Source organism: Thermobia domestica, chromosome 4 (assembly GCF_964235325.1).
Source record: "Thermobia domestica chromosome 4, izTheDome1.hap1.1, whole genome shotgun sequence".
Lineage (NCBI taxonomy): Eukaryota > Metazoa > Arthropoda > Insecta > Zygentoma > Lepismatidae > Thermobia > Thermobia domestica.
Window position 1 is genome coordinate 329,063,084 of NC_137457.1, and position 22,458 is coordinate 329,085,541.

The following is a 22,458-nucleotide window of genomic DNA, read 5'->3' on the forward strand; positions in this document are numbered from 1 at the left end:
AAGTCTTTATTTTTCAATTCCACATTTTAGGCGTCGTTTTGACCCTATTAGTTTAATATTGCCACTAGGACGTTAAGGTTGATACCCTTGTGAAAGGCAACCAGTAGAGGAGCTACGTATAGTGGTTGATGGACATTTCAGGCGCTTTGCTTTAATCTGAATGACAAAACTTATTACAAGCTGGCAACTTCGAAGGTTTGTGGACCCACAATGAGGCGTGCGCGGATATGGAATTAAAAGGAAATATATTTGCATTTAGTATCATCTATCAGTTATCGAAGTTTTCACAAACTCCCCCCAACATTCTATATATTAAAATACTACATTTATAAGTTTGTATATGGCAATTCACTTCCTTTGAGAGTCTTTCTGTCCTTTACTTGTCTCCGTAAACGGACGTGCATAGATATAGTGAAAACTGGGAAGGAGACTCACGCTCATATTAGAACTGTGCGCTCTGTAAATAGCACAGGTTCAGCTAGTGTAATTAAATTCATGTTGACGTTCAAATTTTGTCACAGTAAATTGTGGTGATAAAGTTTTAAATTTTCCTCTTTAAAAATTTCCACTTTTCTAGCGTATCCATATCACGCGCCTGGCATTGTAACCTTTGGCAAAAACCGTTTATAGCATATTTTGTTCTATAAACAGTTAGTAAATGCAAGAATTAATTGCAAATTGAGTTGTAATGGTTGAAAGTAAGAATGTATTTCCAGAACGAAGTTGTTAAGTATGAAACTTCTCGTAATTTCATGTTTTAATTTGAGTAATTAATATTGTGAGCATTGTATATTGACACATTCGTAATCTACCTGCACGTTCCTTGTACGTAGATTATATATAGATATTTTACAATGCATTAATACTAATGGAAATTACAATCTTTCGTGCAGTTATTTCAATGTGATGGCAATTTTTATAGAAGTTGCGATGTGAATCCAGATAATATATAAATAATAGAATGTTATGATACTGTTAGAGTAATTAAAATTAAAATGGTATAAATATTTTTCTAAAATTTACCACCAAGGGAAGGGAGATGATTATATACGTATTTCTCACGAAAAGTGTTTAAGAAAAAAATGTTCATATCCGCTACATTATATAATGTTACTATCTCACAGTTTTAAGAAGAGGAAGGAACATAATCCATTACATTTTATTACTGCATGTGCAATTGTGTATCACGTTACTTCTTTCCATATTCATATACTAGCTTCCGTTATTCCCATAACTTTGTGGATCCGTTTTCTTGATGTTCAAGCAGGAAGCTACAACTATCGTTTCCGTATGTCTAATGAATAAGTTAAGTAGCTTATTTTAATCGTGGACTGGTCTTCTGGAAATAACACAACAATGTTATGTATATGTTTATATATAACTAGTTTATGAGTTGCCTTGTTTATGATGCAATTTCACATAATTTGAATGTCCATTTTTTTTTTCTTTCTCTTTGTAGGTAAGTCTGTCCACATACGAAGCACATGTGACTTCATGCATTGACAAAAAACGAGGTAATTACGATTTACTAAGAGAGAAACCGGAATAAATTAAGATCCGTTATTTCTTGTGTCTGGTCTTTTACGGGAATGTACTGGCAATGTATATGACATTGGAGTATATGTACAGGTCATGTCAAATGACAAACAAGCTACTTTGAACGTAGTTAAGTTTACAAGTTTTGTCTCATGTTGAGAAGGATATTATCTTTTCAGCTGCTTACAAGAAAACATCTAGTTCTTATCCGAGTACATAGTTGGTAAGGATGGCGAAAGATCTGGTTGTTTCTTAACTTGTGCTACTGGGATCAATGAAGATATCTGTTTGTGTTAGGAGCTTGTGTTATGGAGAGAATAACAGTTAACGCTGCCGAACTTCATTAATATTCTAAAAGTGCATTTTTGTTAATAGGCATGCTTCAGATAAGAATTAACTGTTAGATCGTTCGATATAATTAGAGGTCTATATATATATGTTTGTTTATATAAACACTTTATGCGTGTGATGGAATGTGTGTGTGTGCATTGAAGTGCTGGTTCCGAAGTTTTAAGAATTGTACCGTTCTGTCTGTGGGAATGATGAAAAAGCAGTGCAACAAATTCTTGTTTCCAAATTCCATTATACGTGAAGAAATGTAACCTACTAATATTAGTGATGTGATAGAGTGCAAGACCCATTGACTGTGGCTGTGTTGGACAGTATTAAAGAGAGAGGGTTTAAAAAAACGTTCGTGAACAATGAAGAAATGGTAAATTTAATCTACTAAAAATAACGCAAATCTAGATCGGGCGCGTACGCAGAAATTTTTATTGGGAGGGGTCCAAGCTTCAGTGAGAGGGCAATATTACAAGCTGCTGCGTCTACATAGTGTTGAACAGGTATTATTTTGTACGAAAAGACGGTAAATTACTATAAGTACTTCCAGCTATATTTTCAGGGGGAAAATGATGGAACTAGATTGTTTTTTTAAGAGAAAAAGTACAGATGAAGTGTAAGATCATTTTTTTAAATGATAAATCAGTCATTTCCCTGTTAAGCAAGTATAGTTTTATTGAGAAAGTACACTGAGAAAAAAAACATATGTGGCGTACATAAAAACGTATGTTACATATGTAAATGCTGTAGTTTTTGGACTTAACGGACAGCAGACGTATAACTGAAAACGCATGTTTTATAATACTTTCTGTATAAGTGTTCCATTTATACGTACTTTCCGTATGAAACAATGTAGGCGGTGAGGATCTCACATACAAATGGACGTATATAACATATAGCTGACAAAGGTAAGATAAGTATATGTGTACGATATACGGAAGACTTAGATATCAGACATCTTGCAACGGCATGATGTAACATCTAAGGGCAGTGCGTATGTAGCATATGGATAACGTATGCTCCGTACTGATTTCTTTAGTAAGCAAGAGGATTACCGTATATTTGTACAATATACTGCTGTCCGGAGAACTTATTTTTCTCAGCGTATGCAAATGTATGTTAAGTTAGGAAATTGGGGAGTCTTGATCAGGTTGACCCCTCCCCGTGGATGTGTTCCAGATTAAAATGTATAAGGAGTAGACAGGCGTCTTAAATATCTTTAGTGTTTACTTGTCACCTGCGTGCAGCAAGAAAAACAGTATTACCAATTATCGAACTTTATACATAAAAATTATAAATGGCCTTCCTCACTAACTTGTTCCGTTTGCCGCATACAATTATTTCATTGTATACAAATCACTTAGAAAAAGGACGTCACTGGAGGAAAGAAAGTAGTATTTAGGAAATTCAGGACTGCTGTTAGTGCCATGCTCCTTGGTACATACATTCCCTTGTTTGAGCAATTTTCCCTACTTGTCAGCGAATATCCTGCGGATAATAAAATCTCTCAAGATGAGTGGATACATTCTCCCATGTAAGATACAAGTGAATGGATAAAGTTATACAATGCATAATTTCACTATTGTAATCTTCAGCAGATAATAAGATGGAGCCGTCTCAAAATGGGTAAAACACTTCAGTTGCATATGTAGTGTTCGGTGTAGAAATAATTATTGATCACACTCATATGTTACAGATGTTCGCAGCTAATTCAAAATTCTGTTTTTAACAGACATAGTTTGATTGAACATGTATAATTTCAAGATGAGAAGGATGCGAGCTTTGAATCAGTTTGAAATTTTCACCTTCGGTGAGATTATGTTCAACTTGGTGATGAGTAGTAGCGCATCGGTTTCCGGGCGCCATTATTTCTGGGTTTCTTGAGCGGAGTTCGCTATCTCTTAATTCAGATAGCTCCACAATTGCCTCAAGATGCTGGGTCAATGTGAGAAAATTTTAGTGCTCCCACCAAGATTAGAACTAAGAACCATGCACATCGCACGCTATATCATGGCTAAACCGGAGTTAATAGTAATAATAATCATAATAATGTGCAAAATCCCCTTTTGTGCTCTCCATTTGCACCCACAAATGGTAAATTTTGATGGTAAGTAAGAAGAGTTGAAAACATTAAGAATGCAGTATACCCTTTATAACTAATCTGCTAAAATCGTGTGTAGGGTTAAGAATAGAGCTTTGTTTTTAATCGTGTCTGTGTAAAGCTTGTTTTTCATGACAAATTGTCTATATAAAAGAGACGTAACATATCATATAACATAGTCAGAAATGGAACATACTATGCGAAAGAAACATCAATTTCGGTTATCACTGTACTAAAGAGAGAAAGACTTGAGATGAGTCAACCCCCTTCCTACGCCATTTATACTGATTAATCATTAACTTTAAAGTAATTATTTTATTAGTCTAATGTACTATTGCATAGTTGTCTGAGAGTGATGTTATTCCTTCTTCGATTTCTCAGTTTTTATTTTCGAGCGACGATAGAAGAAAATAAGTGAAAAAATCGAATTCGAGGTTTCAGCGCATTTACACATTTCATAGCCTCTACAAACAGATTTTTTCGATGTATGTCTGTTCGTCTCGGTGTAAAGATGTTCACTCTCCTAGAGGCCATACCGGTCAACGTATCGAGTCAAAATATAAAACTTATGTTTTTTATAAGATTCTTTAAGATAGAGACCTGCACGGGCCGAATGTTTCGGCCCGAGCCCAATCCAGCCCGAATGTACGTAGGCCCGGCCTAACCCGGGCCCGAAAAGTTTTGGAGATTTTCGGCCCGAGCCCGGCCCGGCCCGATAAGTTTTTTAAAATTCTTGACCCAAGCCCGGCCCGGGTCCGATAAAGTTTAAAAGTTTCATTTTGTAACATTTTTCACGGGTCACACTTCTTCAACGTTTGCCTTTATTCTAATTATCGTTTAACGAAAGCCAATAATTATTTAAAGAATTACAATTAATCGGCCCTAGCCCGGCCCGACCTGAAGAGAAATCAGTGTCGGCCCGCCCAAGCCCGGCCCGGCCCAAAGAAATAACAGAGTCGGCCCGCGGGCCGGGCCGGTCTTCCAGCCTCGGGCCGACCGTGGCCCGTGCAGGTCTCTACCCTAAGGGGCCTTTTCTTGAATCTTATTCCTACTTCTAAAAATAAAGGTAGTTTCTGGCGAGTGAAAATTAAAATTTGTGATTTTCTCTAAAATAGCTTTAACGATTTCGTTCATATTCCATAAACCAATGTTCCAGTCATTTTTCTAGGAAAAGTGCAGAAGAGGTAGTTTAGAAGTGGGGGGGGGGGAGTTTTCCAGACTGTTTTCCCAGAAGTCAGGAACTATATGCTAGGGTTGCCATATTTTAAAATTAGAAAAGCGGAGGATTCTAAACCATAAGTACTGATATCAACTTGTGTATAACAAATACTGACCTGGAATTCTTCGGACCATTTTTTAAAGTGATTTCTTTCTTAAGGGACACGTTCAATGTACTTTTCGAATGAAACTATAATAAAGCAAATTTAGTTTTTGCCTTTAATGTATTTTTAAAGTTCAACAAATGTTAGTCTCTAATTGTAAAGTAAGTATAACAGTAAGATATCTGTAATTGTAAGGCAAGTTTCTCTCCCTCCAAAAAAGCGATATATGGCAGATGTTCATACGGTTTTCTCTCTAAGAAACAAAAATAATTTATATGAAGTAGTGAAGTCATAATCCAAGTATGTTTGTCACAACATCCACAAATAAATATTCATTCGTATACAACCTTCAGTACATTACATTAAAAACACATGAAGTACACAAAGAACACCACTATGCATTATAGCAAATCTCTTATTAGTAAATGACTCTGCACACGCGCACTGAGTGAATAGCTCACAGCCTGAGCCTGAGCGCGAGTCCAAATTTAATTCAATCGCGATTGATATCAACACAGAGATGTAGCGGTTTACGTTGAATATAACAACACTTTATCAACAAAGTCGTCTTAGATATTTCTCCAATCCAAAAAAGCGGATGGTTTTTCGTGATTAAAGAGATGATTAAGCTGGGACGAATATAGGACCCGAAAATTGGGTGGTACCCGCTGAAATCGGGTAATATGTCAACGCTATCCTATGCAGAAGAAGCATTCTACATCTTGTTTTTTTATTATTCAAAAATTATTTTTGACACTAATCGTGACTACCAAACTGGACAGGGACACAAGCACAGAAACTTCGAGGACAGTGGAAATGTCCATGCTCTTCAAAGGATCTTGCAATCAGTTTCACCTCACGGTCGTCAGCCCAACTCTTCAGATCACTCGACTACGCCATACTGAAGTGTTCTTCTTTTAATTGGTTTTAGGATTTAGATTTCTGGGATTTCGGCATCTAAGGCCATTTAGCCCGTCACGATTTGAGGGATGACGTCCTTCGGCGAGCACACTATCCGGGGAAAGGAAATGAAGGAAGCGGCCTGTGACCTATAAGTTAGGTACCACCCCGGCATTTACCTGGTGTGAATGAGGAAAACCTCTTCAGGACCTTTTTCATGCTGACCTGAAAAAGCTTTTTACACTTTTTCGACCGAGTGCTCCCACCGGGAATCGAACCCGGAACCGCTCGCACCGAAGACGAGAGCGATAGCGACTATGCTACGCGGGGCCCTCACGATATCTACTGGACCAACTCCGAGAATACCACTGGGAATTGAACCCGTATGACACTCATTAATGGTTCGACTGTGCGTACGTGTAACAATATACGTAACTATGAAATAATATTCATATATGGAAAAGTTAGAAAAGAGATGTCCTAATAGTTTGTATTATATCCTGCACGATATACTCCCAACATACAAGGGACAGATTACTTTTGAGATTGGTATATCTATCCAATTTCATGCACGTCCATTAAATTAGTTTATTATTGTTATTACGCCTGACATAGGTAGTAATTATTGGAGCATCTCTCAGAGAATGCTCATTAGATTTTTTTTTCTTCCTTCGGGCATTTGGTAATTTTTCTTCGTTGTTTATTTGCTTTTAATCTGTTGGATAGTACACTCATCATCTTTCAACTTATTTGGGAATTGCTGATTGTATCTTTCGATCTCTTTTCCACGTTCGCTTCAATTCTCCTCCCACTCTCTCGCTCATGAAACGGTGCCTCGTTACGTGAGCCATTTTAATTACTTACACCAACGTTTATGTTAGGCAGCCATTTCTTGACAGATGAAGCTGAGTCTTTTTCTGCCAGATTTCAATTCTGATTTTAGAGACCTGCACGTTCACATGAACACAATAGTTTGCTCTGCAATTATACAGAATGTTCCGTGTTTCGCTCAACCAAAATCGCATCCTCACTTCCTGTTAGCTCCGCCAGTATTGAAGTTTATACGAGAGTAAGTCAATAAGTATATGCATTCCTACTCTGTAGTTTAGCTGAACGGCTTGCTGTGCTTGCAAGCCGATAGATGGCATCATTGTCTTCGCTTGTGGCAGGTTTACACTGTTATCACTTCAGTTCTTTTGCGCTGTTGCGAAGTAAACACTTCTCCATATATATACCTAAACTCTTCATATAACTATATTCTTCATATAACTTCATATAACTATATAACTCTTCATATAACTTCATATAACTATAACTAAACATTCACTAAACTCTTGAATCGAATAAAATGGATTCGTTATTAACCAATCATATATAGAGATGTATAGAGCTGCGGTGGCTAAATGGTAGCGTTCATCTCTGGCGCATAGGGTCCTTGGTTGAATCCCAGCTCGCGCCAAGTGAGGTTTGTAGTGGACAAATATCGTGGGCGTGAGTTTTCCCGGAGTTCTACCGTTTCTTCCCATTTTCTTCATTCCACCATTTCACTCATTCCTCATCATCACTCTCTTCTTTAGTCTAGCCGGGATAACAGTGGGACGTAAATCTTAAAGATTTCATTTCATTTCATAGATTACATTAACTGCCCTTAAACTTGACAACTGTTTTTCCTGTTGACATGGGTTACGTCACTCTACAAGAATGTTTCTCAACTTTTATCAACATGAGTCCCAGTTTGAAAAATGTTAAACTTCAGGAGACCCGAAAGTACCAGTATAAAGGATATGTATATCCTACTCCAGAAAATAAAAATAATCAAAACATTTTTGTATTCGGGAAATGGTCCAGCTCATCTCCAACATATTTGGTAAACCGGTGAGGCTGGGTTGGAGAGCAATTAAGCCTCAATCGTAATTCTGACAATCCTGTTGATTTTGGTGCAATATGTCCGTAATTTGACTCCGGGTGGGAATGGATTGAACTCACTACAGCGATTCAGATTGTCTCGTGTACAACCTCACTGCTAACGACGGACGTAAATATGAATCAATCGCATGTATTTTTAAAGGGCTAATGTGCTTCATTCCTGTACGTGTGGTCCTGGATTACATACTTGGTGCGGGTGCTGGCCTCCGGTGCAATTGCGAAAAGTTTTCTCTTTATTTAACCTCGATTTTGAATTAAAATTATTCATATCAGTCAATTTATGTTGGTAATTCTGCCATGGGGTATCCTGTATGGCAGTGATTCTCAACCTAGTTCCTATTAGGGAGGGCCAGAACCGGTTCCTGGTAAAACCGGTTTTCGGGTCTGAACGGATCCGGTTCTAGAAGATCCGGTTCCTTTTCAGATCCACGTCTGGAACCCGTTTTTCGGATCCAGGTCTGGAACCGGTTTTGGAACCGTGTTTTCAGATCCAGGTTTGGAACCGGTTCCTAAGATCCGGTTCTGAAACCGGGTTTTCGCATCCAGGTCCGGAACCGGTTCTGGAAATCGGATCTCCGAGAACCGGTTTCTCGCGGAACCGGATCCGCCGAAACCGGATCTTTGTGGCCATCCCTAGTTCCTATCACGACCCCCATTTTATCACATCCTCTTTCCATCGACCCCTTATAATTTCTGGTTTGTAATAAGCTTGTTGTGGAACTTTTAATATACGTATTGCTGAGATGTCACGATATCCATCTGTTTCTATAACAGTAGAATCCATTTCTTGTATATAGTGGATACAGTAACTTCTCTAAAAATGAATGGATTAAAACCAAATTTGGTCAGTTTATTCATATTACAAATATCGAATCCGATCCTTCATACTGTTTCAAAATTGAGGCCGTTTGAAAATTTAAAACTTCATAACTCCCTTAATTTTGCGTCATATGATAAAAAAATAAAATTATTTCTAATTTTGATTTTTTAAAGAAATTAAGTTGTTTAAAAAGTTATTGAATATTTTAAATGACTTGATAATGTGCGTCACGAAGATTGAACCGGACATTGCCGCACTAGTGAAATCACACCATGCTTAGGTGTCTCATTAGCTTTCAGTTTTAATTGTATTTCAATATGCAGGTTTTGTTGTATTTGTATTTTTCTGATATTTCAATATCCAGTTCTCATTAGTCTCATGTCGTTCCTCTTTCATTTAAATTGATTTTTAAATAACTATGCACCTGTTGAAAATGTTTAGTAGACCTATTTTTTGTTGTTCTTAACAGTATGTATAAAAATAAAAATATGTCTGCGAGAACAAAATTCAAAATATTTAAAAACATTTTCCGGTATTTCATTGTAATTATATTTATCTCTTCCGCTTATCTTCGCGACCCATATGTAAACCTTTCGCGACCCCTTTAGGTATCACGCCCCCAGCTTGAGAAACCCTGCTCTATGGGCACCGTTTTGTATTCAACCTGTATATATCTTGCATTCTTCTTTATATTTCTGGGTTAAATAATTTAAAAGAGACGAAGATCAGGTAAACTGTCTTCACTTCTTCTTAAAGAGCTAGTTTTGAATGTGTCCTTTCGTTTTCCCCTTTTGAATAAAAAAAAAAAAAGAAAAACAAAAAGAAAGTGAAGATCTAACTGTTATGTGACTTTCCTATATATGAGGACTTAGTGGCCAACTGAAGCGTGTGCTATACTTTTGAGCTCCCTTCTAGAAGTAGCTGCATATGTGAAGAAAGAATGAAATCTCAAAATAGTTGCTTTGAGTATTATTGTTTATTCAGGAAGCTGTTGATAAGACTGATGAGTTTTCAACATGGAAATCATGTTTCATCTTGTTTTCAAGGACCACTTTTAGTCCTGGTGAAGTGTTTGTCAATGAAACGTGACAGTGGTTTGGAGTTTTCCAAGCCACTTACACTGTTTTGAAAACAAGGAATTTTCTGTATATTTTGTGTAGAAGGCCAGTGTTCATTGTATAATTAGCCAAAGCCTTTTGCTTCCGTCTCCACAGACAGTTATGCAAGCTGTGTAAATAGCGTTAAAGAGAAAAAGGGTATTGATGCAGCTACACAATACGATTGTTTATTTAAAGGTTTGATTGTTTTTTAATGACGATTTAGAAGCACAGCAACATTTTTTCTGTTTATTATGTGTACAAGTATGTGGTTGAGATTTAACTTGTTTTCTTCTAGAGAAGTGCGTTAGAAGTTAAATCTGAGTGAGGCTCTCTTATTCTTTTCAAAATGCAGCGCCGTAACTTATGGGGGCAGGCAACTGCCCCCCCCCCCTCAGGAAAGCTCCCCACCGTTCGACGGGGCCCCACTTTAATACAAAATTTTCTTATTCCGTATACGATACAAACATGAAATTATAAATGATGCATCAAACATGTTCACTACATTACATAAACAAAACAGCACATAAAAGGTAAATAAAACAAAAAAATGGGTCGTGGACCCATTTCAGTAAAAAAAAAAAATGTCTACTATTAGGGGCATTAGAAATAATATTTATTCGTATGACTTTGAGATTTGTCAATATTATCTCCTTAATTAATTTGTCATGTATGGAACAGGCCCAGGGGCGTAACTAACGACCCCGCAAACCTTGCCGTGCGGAAGGGCCCACAAGCTCCGGGGCCCACAAAGAATAAGAGAAAGCTCCGGGGGCCCACAAAGAGTAAGAGAAAGATGGAAAGAAGGGACCCAAGAATTAGAACAACAACTTTTTCTAGGCGGCCCAAATATTAATGCTTGCCCCTCCCCCAGAAAAATCTAAGTTACGGCGCTGTCAATATACCACCATTATTTCTTGAATATCTTTAATTTCGAACATGCCTGCAGGCATGTGCTCTCAAAGTTTATTTTCAAGAATTTCGAATTATTTATTATTATTATTATTATTATTATTATTATTATTATTATTATTATTATTATTATTATTATTATTATTATTATTATTATTATTATTATTACTATTAAGGATTTAAGTATTTTGCCTGTTGACAGGTCCTGGGACTATGAGGATTTTTTCAATTTTAAATTTGAACCTGGAAATGTCTCTTCCACGTTTCTCGATCTTCAGCTTTCTTTTTTAACTCCCAATATTTTCTTTTCTTTTTCAAATCATCGATCAGTAGTGTTCTTCTTCCTATTCCTCGTTTTCCTTCCATCTTTCCTTCTATGGCGATACGAAGAAGACAATTTTTTCGCAAGGTGTGTCCAATCCAGTAGGTCTTCCTAGAAAGGATGGTGGCTAGAAGCGTCCTCTTCTTTCCTATCTGTTTTAAAACCTTCGTTTGCTTCTCTCTCTCTCTGTCCATTTTATCTTCTCCATTTTCCTCCAACACCACATTTCGAAGCTCTCTAACTTCCTTAATGTCCAAGTCTCTGAACTATAAAGACAGTGCTTCGTATATATCACTTGACCAACTTCTTCCTTAATATTGAGCCTACTAGTTAAGAGCAATCTTTTCTTGTTGAATGCTCCTTTGGCTGTGACAATTTTGACCTGATATCTTTGGTGCAGTAAGCGTCTCTCGCCAAAATACTTCCCAGATATTTGAACTACTGATAATTATAATTGTATAAATGTGTAAAATTTATTGCAGCAAAAACTATGATCGTTTCTTGGGTCATAATCCTTAGAGAGCTGATACGCAAAGAAATTATTAAATTTAGAATGTACTAGCTGCATCTATCCTCTTCACTAGCTAAAAATAAAGGGTAAGTAGAGGCTTAAGTAATTTGTTCATTTGCCGGCTCTTTAATGTTTGTGTTTGTGCTTGTGTTGTTCACTATAAAAGAAAACCTAACAGGAAATTAGTCACTTGAAAGAGACTCTACACTATGATATAAGAAGTGGTATTAGGCACGTATAGTCTCTTCTTGTCTTGAGCTCCTCCGTAGCTAAGCGGTTAGCGTACGCGTCTTTGGCGTGGGAGATCGGGTTCGATTCCGGCGGGAGCTCAGGTGGTTCGGATTCCACGTTAATCAGTAGGTCCACGTCTCATATAGCCTCGCTGCTGAACAGGACGTTAAACTCAAAATCAACTCAACTCAACTCTCTTCTTGTCTTCGTTTCCTCACCCAGTTCCAACAAAAAAGACACAGCCTGAGGTCGATGGCATGTTCCTGTAATCCATCTTCTTTTTAGACGAGATAATATTGTGAGAATGGTCCAATGGGGTACCCAGGGGAGGTCCTCCACCGGGTCAGGACCTTTCCCCCCAAAATAACTCTAAGTCAGCATACATTTTGTACACATTCTCAATAACAGTATACTTGTTTAACAGAGAAATGATTGATGTAGGATAAAAATTTAATCTTACACTTTATCCGTACTCTTTCTCTTATAGGGACCGCGGTGGCTCAGTGGTAGAGCGTTCATCTCTGGTGCAGGCAGTCCTTGGTTCGATCCCAGCTTTCTGCAAGTAAGCTTTGTGGTGGACAAAGACCGTGTGCGTGGGTTTTCTCGGGGTTCTCCCGTTTTCTCACACTTTCTTCATTCCAGCATTTCATTCATTTCTGATCGTCATCGTCTGCTTTAGCCTAGCCGGCATAACCGTGAAACCTTAAGATTTCGTCTCAATTCATTTTTTCTTTCTCTTATATAACAATCTAGCTCTATCATTTTTTCTGAAAAATAGGTGAAATATTTTACAATTACTTATTGTCTTTTCGTGTAGAAAGTAATACCTACTTACTACCTACAATACTACATGCTTAGTTTGACTTGTAATATTGGACTCCCCCTCCCAGAAAACTTGAACTCCTACTAACCAGAATTTCTTTGTGCACGCCTGGAATGGTTCATACTGTGAGGGTTGATGGTTTGTGTACCCGTCAGTTGCAGTAGACTCAAATCTCAGTCCTCCCGTTTCCTCCCACTTTCTTCATTCCACCACTTCATTCATCTCTCATCATCACCGTCTCCTTTAGCCTAACCGGCATAACCATGGGACGTAAAACTCAAAAATTTCATTTCATTTTTCAAATCTCAGTCATGGTTTGGAGCCTACGTTAGCAATGTGTAGTGTTGTACAAGGTGATTTTCTTTTTTAAACTCACGCATTTCATTTGGGTCTAGAATTTCTAACTGAAGTCCGATTTTCATGCGGTTTGTGACAAATAATCAAGGAAGGATGGGAGATTTATAGAACTATGTTTACTGGTTTAAATTCATCCGGAGTAATATCGACCACGTCTTAAGAAAAACAGCAGATATTCGTCAGTGTACCTTACAATTGGAATGATGTGCTCTGCGGTGTGGAGGTTTGAGTTTCCTTCATTACATGGCAAGTTTACCAAGGACAAAAAGAAACAGGAAATTGGTCCGTTGTATTGGGAATTGTGTTGTGCAGTTCTGTGCTATTACAGTATGTGAGTGTGATCAGGACACAGTGAGAATAGTGTACTCTTTGGAGCAACGTGGGTTTATCATTAAACGTTTTTGGAAAACGGAATATGTTGTTGCTACGCAAAGGGCATTCAGAAACAAATTGCTTCACGTTCTGCCCCAGACGGGAACATAATATGGTCGTTAGTGCAGGGGCGGATCCAGGACCGACTTCTGGGGGGGGGGCGGTGGGTTGTCATACTGCTACTTTTAAGGGCTCCAAACTTTAGGATGGGTTTTATTTATATGTGTAAAATAAAAAAGTTTCCTCTTCTGGGGGGGAAGGGGCAATCGCCCCGATCGCCCCCCTGGATCCGCCCCTGCGTTAGTGAATAAATTGGAAGAAACAGGATCGGTTCTAAGTGAGAGAAGGAGGCATTGAATCTCGAAGGCAGGTGTTATGGAAGATGACAGTTATTTACTTGTTAGGTCGCCCAGGAAATCTTTCCGTCGTTTGTCGCAAGAAATCGACTATAGTTATTCAACATGTGATGTATGGGTGTTACCACGAACACTTAATTTGTTTTCTCACTAACACTTAATCTGTATTCTGCAATTTCGCTTCAAAAATATAAAAAAAACTCATTCTAATTGTAAGGTACCCTGGCGAATATTTGCTGTTTGTGTTGAGGCGTGGCCGATATTACACCGGATTAATTTAAACCAGTAAACATAGTCCCATAAATCTCCCATCCTTCCTTGATCATTTGCCACAAACCGCATGAAAATCGGACTTGAGTTAGAAATTCTAGACCCAAATGAAATCTGTGAGTTTTAAAAAAATCACCCTGCATAAGGACGCAGACACAACTCAAAATTCAGAAAAAGGATTTAAAAGAAAAGTACTTCAAATAGCAACAATGAAAACTTCAATTGCTCCAGCTCAGAAACTCACATGCCAGTTCCCATTACACTGTAAAAAATGAGGTGTTGAAACAACACAAAATGACTACCACGTTAGCGTGTTACTTGTGTGTTAATTCAGCACCAAGCACATCGCCTTCCGAGCATATCAGAAATAACTCGTTACTACCTGAGAGGATTTGCATTGGTATTTATCGTTTAATATAAGCAAACATTTGCGAAATATATTTGGCACTTACGCCAAACAACAAATAACGTTCTGTGTTTTCTGTAATCAGTCACAATAATATTGTTGTAAACCTGTGAATCGTCTGACAACAGTTCTGCCATCTTCTGTTCATACACGTTAAGACACAAGAATAACAGATAAAGAAAATAGATGGAAGCACTGCTACCTGTGTAACTGTTGTCAGATGATTCACAGGTTTACAACAATATTATTGTGACCCATTATCGAAAACATAGAATGTTATTAGTTACTTGGCATAAATGCGAAATATATTTCGCAAAGCTTTGCTCATACCAAACAATAAAAAACAATGTAAATACTCACAGCCAGTAACGAGGTATTTCTGATATACTCTGAAGACGATGTGGTTGGTGTTGAACTCACACACAAGTAACACGCTAAAGTGGTAGTCATTTTGTGTTGTTTCAACACCTCGTGTTTTGCTGTGTGCAATATAATTGGCTCTTCGTAGTTATCTCAAGTGATGGTGATTGGACCACCAACTTAAGATGATAAAAAGTTATATGTAGCCCAAGGTGTGTATCACACCAAAAATTAGCGACACATTTAAGCTGTTTGTATGTAAATGAAATGAAATCTTTTAGTTTAACGTCCCACGATTATACCCTTTAGGCTAAGTGAGATAATGATTATAGGAAGTGAATGATGGTGGAAGAATTAGTGGAATGAGAAAGTGGGAGGAAAGGGAGTCCCCCCAAGAAAATACATGGACACGATGTTGTCCACTACAAATTTGGCTGCGGATCGAACCACGGACCGCACACACCAAAGGTGAGCACTCTACCATTGAGCCACTATCCCCTCCTAGCTGTTTATATGTGATGGTATCACACGCTTCTGGTTAGTACATAGTTTTAAAACAATCTGTCCAGGCCCTCTAGTCATGTCGTCGGTAACAAACGCTCCAATTTCGTCATAAGATTTGAGAATCCTATGTCATTTAAGATGCGTGGTAGCATCATAGTCGGGAGGTAACGGCAATAATCATCCAATACCGTAGAACTCTTTTTACGACTCTTCACGTGTACCAAATGTGGCCCAAAAAGTCGGCACTCTGGAGACCTTCTCGAGAAAATTTTTGGATTAGCGCTAATTTAAAGTAGCTCTAATCGCCAATAGATGGCAACATGTTTGAATTTTTTTTTCAATTAATTGGTACGAGGCACGAATTCACCTCTGAATATACAGGGCATCCCATCAGAAAAAGGCCATATTTTGAGGAACGATAGTATGGGTCATGACAAGCAAAAAAGTCCATATAACCATAGATCCATTCCGCTTCGTTTTAGAGATATCGATATATCGACGAAAAGACCACTGTATTTCATGCACATTGCTTTGAATGCGTATACCTAAGCAACTAACGAAGATATCAGAGTCATTCAAAAGTAGGTTGGTAGCACACATAAATAGCCGTTAGATATGTACCGGTATCACATTCGTTACACTCACAAATCCCGGAGTATACAGTATCCCGGACAAAATCTCGGAATCAAAATATTTCGACATTTTTATCCTTAAATTTGGGTATCGAACCCTAATATTTTAGAATGTAATGAGGAAAACAGACTAATTTCACCATCCAATGTATGCTATAATACGTAGCACGTAAATAACCAAAATTGTGTTGTAATATGACTAATATCGTAGGAGGTACAGCATAAAAGTGAATGAATGAAATACCAAACTTCGAACCGTTGCGTCATTTGAAAATGTTATGCATCAAAGGAAACGAAGGGCTGTAAAATAAATAGAATTAGATATCAAGCGTATTGACGCAATATTATTCAATGTGCAATGTTATGAAACTGTCATGCATCAATAACAACGCAATATGTTCTCATACGTACGTAGTTTCTCTTGGTTGCCGAGAGATGACAGTGCTAAGAACTCTAATTGCATGCTACACAGTGTTCGAAGTGAGAAAAAAGCATAGGCGGTATGTTTTATTATGATTTTGGCTCAACATACGGACTATTTAAATATTGTCTTGATCACTGAAAAACCAGAGACGGTATGTCCTCATTACTGAGAAACCAGAGGCGGTATGGCATACCACCGCATACCGTCTCACTTCGACCACTGATGCCTATAAGGTAAGTATTATAGAAAACAGGTAAGTAATTTATTACATATAAATAACATAAAAGAAGTCAGACCCAGTGAAACCTGGATAAGTGGGATCACAAGGGACTTCCAAATTAATCCTACTTATAGAAGTATCTCATTTATCGACTTTATAGTTAATAGGTTACAAAAGCCTATGTCTCACATATAGAAGCAGTTGAAGGATATAATTCCCAGCAATAGAGGTTTTCAGTTGCCCAAGTCCCACTTATCCAAATTTGACCAGATGCCTCCAGTTGGCAAAACATCTTGATAAATAAAATAGTAACCTTATCTCCATTACAGCTGCGCATAATGTAATGCAAAACAACCTTATAAATTATGTCATAAACTATGGGTCAGTGGTAGAGCTTTCACCTGTGGCTGTGGGGTTCCTTGTTCGATCCCAGCTCGTACCAAATGAACTTTCAGCAGCGAGGTTTATATGAGACGTGGACCTACTGATTAACGTGGAATCCGAACCACATGAGCTCTCGCCAGAAATCGAACCTGGCTCTCCCACGCCAAAGGCGCGTACACTAACCGCTTAGCCACGGATGAGCTCCCAAGTGAACTTTGTGGTGGACAAACATTGTATGCATGGATTTTCTCGGGGTTCTCCTGTTTTCTTTCGCTTTATTCATTCCACCATTCCATTTATTTCCTATGATCGTCTCTTTTAGCCTAGCCGATATAACCGTGGGACATAAAACTTAGAGATTTCATTTCATTTCGTTTCTGATTATGTATTCAGATTCTGTTTTCATTTTGCGTCTGTTCGTGATATAAAACGAATATTAGACATACGAGGAATGATCCAAAAGTAATGCGCCGTGTGAACTTTGTGGTGCACAAACACCGTGCTCGTGGGTTTTCTCAGAGTTCTCCCGTTTCCTCCCACTTTATTCATTCCACCATTTCATTCATTTCTCAAAATCACCGTCTCCTTTAGCCTAGCCGGCATAAACGTGAGACGTAAAACTGAAAGATTTCATTTAATTTTCCCCCCCAAAAGCAATGGTTATAGTTTAAAATTGTATTTATTTCTCAACATAGTCTCCTAACAAGTCAATACATTTAGTTATTTTTTTTGAAAACCTTAATACCCTTAGAAATTTTTTTCTCGACCCTCCCAAAATACTTCTTCAGCAGCTACTACCTTGCTGTTATCTTTGACTTTTCTAAACTCTCAGCTTTTCTTTGAGCCAGGCAAAGAGGTGAAAGCCACTGAGGGCTAGATCTGGAGAGTAGGTCGGGTATTCGAGCAGTTAAAAGCCTCGACAAAGGTTTCTCAAGCAAAGGTACTTGCTAATAGCTCTCACTTCACTTTTCTCCATTTTCGTGTCATGTCATCACTTTGACTGCTCGTATTCAAATGAATATGTCTTCCAGAAATGAAGACTTATATGTATCCCTCTCGAAATCTTCTCTCGTACAAGATAAAGACTCACTCTCTTGTTTTCTTTAAAAGTTTTCATTCTTAGTCAATAAACACAGGGATGGACTAAGGGCCGGGCGACTGCCCGGGGCGCCACAGTCAAGGGGCGCCTAAAATAGCCTTAAAGTGTAAATGTTATAACGTGTTTTCCACTGACTTTTTTTTTTTTTTTTTTGGTTTATATTCTTGTAAAGTAGCGTCAATTACATCATCTTTTTTCCATTCCACCATGGAAGAAGGCACTTTCATAATACTAGGGGGATTTATCGACAAATGGAGACATGGCATGTAGAAGAAAGAGTGGAGGGGAAGTTGGTATTGTTTATAGCGGGTCATGTTCTTTGTGAACTTTTCCCAGGCAATGAATGTTATTGGATTTTATATATGCTACTCTTCCAGAATAACTCTTCATGTTATTCATATGACAAAACAATTTACATTATAGCAGTAATAATATCATCATTAGTAGTATTCAATAAATGCTGTTGAATATTGCTTTTGTTTATACATATACAGTAGGTACATAAATAATAATAGTAGTAAACACAATGTAATGGGTAACATGTATACTTTTAACTATTAAATATACCTATATCATGTATTTGAGTATTACTTCTTCTTTTGAAAAATGGGTTTAAAATATTAAAATTACTGTAATAAAATGTAAAATATAAGCTAGGACTAGGAGAGGCGCCAAAAAGTCACTTTGCATGGATGAACATTTTACCTTGGTCCGCCCCTGAATAAACATGTTATAGCCAATCAAACTTTCTGGAAGCCTAGCTTAATTAAATCCATAGTTTATACAGTCTAAGCTAACGGAAATTGGCGCCTAGCAACACTGCTTACGTAGTGCGACAACGTGAATCTATCAGCTTCGAAAGATTTGAATTTTTAAGACTATTATTACATTTAATTACTCTTCCAACATGTATTTCTCGCAGCTCAGTTAGTGATTGCCATGAAGACGAAACCGTTGCTTGTTTCCCATGAATCTTCACAGCCATTGTCTTCATCGAACGAGATAACAAGTCACCAAACATGCCTACACGGGAATAAATATACGTCACTACATCAGTATTCTTTCGCTACAGGAACCAAAATATTTTGAAAAATTTCCCTTCGCTCATCCCCATTCGCTGGCAAGACGTGACCAGCGTAGTTTCTGAGTGACCTAGTTAGCAGAATATAATGGATTTAGATATTTTTGTGGAAATAGATTGGGAAATTAAGATATTTTAGAATGATGTTGATGTAATATGGTTAAATCTGTGAAGAATGTGTTTAAACGACACAAACAAGGATATGATTGGAGGAAAATTCATATGTTGACTGTATGCGTTGCGTAATTTGAACGTCTTTTGTGAGCACCATGTTTACGAAGCAAACTATGGGTCTACTTATATATAAACACTTTAGATGTGGCTGAAAAATTCAAAATTTTGTACCCTACGCTAACTGAACCTAGAAGTATGTATGAAGATCAGGGGTGAAAGTGGAGGGACGCCGTCCCTCCACCTCCAAAAGTATGTAAAGCGTACTCCCAGTTCCTAAAAGATTACAGTGAACAAAGATAGGCAGGGGGACAGGGCCGCTATCTACCGTCCCCCTATCTTTTCAGATCCACTTTTACTTCTGATGAAGATCATACAGTTGGTTATCAGATCACTATAGTGAAGAAAAGGACTATTTGGGAGAAGAGTAACTGTGTCGTCCAGTTGTATTTCTGAAATGAAATTTTGTACTATGAAAGGAATGTGACATGGAAGTTCAAATGAAACATCCGATTTGATCCGTCAGGGATAGTTTACGAGTAATTCAAGCATTCATGTACTACATATATTCATATACATGCCAAACATAGTATATGGTGACAAAAGGGAATTTGGAAAGTAAGACCTTGCAACATTGACAGCTTTCATTTTTCAGAGGTTGGCAAAACTTGCCCGACTAGGTTTTGTTGTTGCAATGTGATGTTGGGAGTAGTTTGTGAGTTAAACTGAGCGTGTGAATCTGGTATTTTATCAGGCGTTAGAACTACTTACTGTATGTAAACTGAATGCTGTGGATTCATTTTGTTTGTATTTAAGTGAAGAAAAAAAAAAAAACTTCGCACTCGTGGTTGTAAGTACGCAGCTAACAACTTCTGTTATGTTTGTGGCGAGTTCACCTTCGTGAGGAACAGGAAGAAAATCACACCCATCATCAAGAGAGCATATAAGCAGTACTTTGGCGTCGGAGCTGGTGATTTTGATAAGAAGTGGTCACCTAATATGTGTTGTGCTACATGTTATTGTAAATTAATTAAGTGGTGGCAAGGAAAAAATGTTTCATTATTTGCTGTACCGATGGTTTGGAGGGAACCAAGGGACCATTTGACAGACTGTTATTTCTGCTTAACCAAAATTTAGGGATTCACGAACAGCAAATCAAAGAAACATATTGTTTATCCGGATCTGCCGTCAGCAAGACGACCTGTGGCACATTCTGAAGCTTTACCAGTTCCTTCAAGGCCCACAGATATAGAAGAGATGAGTGATAGTGAAGAAAGTAGCACTACAGAACTTACATCTTCTCCGGAAAAAAAAAAGGGATCCCCCGTATCAAGGCACGAGTACGCCCACGCCACGTGTATTACAGCAGGATGACTTAAATTTAGTGCGAGACTTAGGACTCAGTAAACAGAAAGCAGAATTGTTAGACTCCAGGTTACAGGAATATAACCTTCTCCACGAAACAACCAACATAACCTTCAGGAACAGAGAACGTGCTTTTGTGTCTTATTTTGCCAGTGATAGTTCCGTGACATTCTGCAATGATGTTCATAGATTAACGACAGCCTTACACATAACATACGAACCTGGTGAATGGAGATTATTTTTGGATGCTTCGAAGAATAGCTTAAAAGGTGTATTGCTACATATCGGAAATAAACTGCCTTCAATCCCAGTTGCATATGCCATTTTTACCAAAGAGAGTTAGGAAATTTTCAGAAAGGTATTGACCTTAATTAAATACAGTGAACGTAAGTGGAAGTTGTGTTGTGACTTCAAGGTAATAGCATTATTATTAGGGATGCAACAAGGTTACACGAAGTATGCATGCTTTTTGTGTGAATGGGATAGTCGGGAAAGAACTTCCCACTATGTGAAAAAGAAGTAGCCTAAACGCAATTGGACAGTTGGTGGAAAGAATGTGCAACGGGACAGTCTTGTAGATCCTAGAAATGTTCTTGTTCCACCCCTACATATAAAACTTGGACTTATTAAACAGCTTGTGAAGGCAACGGATCCCAATGGGCCACCTTTTGTATATCTTGCTACAAATTTCCTCTACTGTCAACTGCAAAAATAAGAGAGGGCGTGTTTGTAGGTCCGCAGATACGAGACTGCAGAAAGATAGAGGTTTTGAGGCATGTCTCACAGAGAAAGAAAAGCGCGCATGGATGAGTTTTACGAAAGTAACCTAAAACTTCCTTGGGAGAAGACGGGACCCTAAATACGAGGAGATGGTGGATGAAATGCTTGCAGCTTATCGGGATTTAGGGTGCAAAATGTCCTTGAAGGTGCATATCATGGACTCACATCTGGATTACTTCCCCAGTAATTGCTGTGACATTTCCGATGAACACGGAAAAAGATTTCATAAAGATATATCCACCATTGAAAAACGCTATGAAGGGAAGTGAATGCCCACCATGCTGGCAGACTATTGCTGGTGTATCATTAGAGACAACAGAGACACTCAGTACAATAGAAAAAAGTAAACCATTGTGTATAGTCGACAGCTGTTTCGCATACCTACAATTCTATGTAATATATAGTGTCAATAATATATAGTAATGCTTTACAAACACAAACATTATGTGCTGATTACTCCAAAACTATCCCTGATGCAGAAAAACTAAAATCAGATCAGAATTCAGGAGTGAAAATCCTTTCAGAATCACTACTTTGGTATCCAGAAATAGAACTTGTTAATTTTTTTTGTAGAACAGTGAAATTTGCCACGCCTGCACAGAAAAATTACCAGAGGAGAAAACAAAATAGCCAACAGCAAAGTACAAAATCATGCCTGCTATGTGTAGATGTCTTAAATAGACGGAATACTCGCATAAATATAGTTTGAACTGTTTTTTTTTTTTTTATGTCGCGTAAAGCGTACTTTTTTTAAAAAAAAAGAATCACAAGTGTTCCTTCTGCAGAATTTTTTTTTCAGAATTCCTGCAGAAAACTTTTTACTTATAAAAGCTCATT

General features: G+C 37.8%; 1 protein-coding gene across 2 annotated transcripts in view; it reads left to right on the top strand.

Annotated features, from left to right (window-relative positions):
• The window catches only part of Atg16 (Autophagy-related 16), a 360,113-nt gene that overhangs the window by 176,169 nt on the left and 161,486 nt on the right, over window positions 1–22,458 (top strand). The window contains exon 9 of one of the 2 annotated variants that reach the window (XM_081756868.1): window positions 1,460–1,564. The exons of the other annotated variant lie outside the window; for it this stretch is intronic. Coding sequence (XP_081612994.1) covers window positions 1,460–1,549 — 90 coding nt within the window. The 3' untranslated portion in view covers window positions 1,550–1,564. Of the gene's footprint in view, window positions 1–1,459; window positions 1,565–22,458 lie in introns of those variants that run through there. 2 annotated transcript variants of the gene reach the window in all.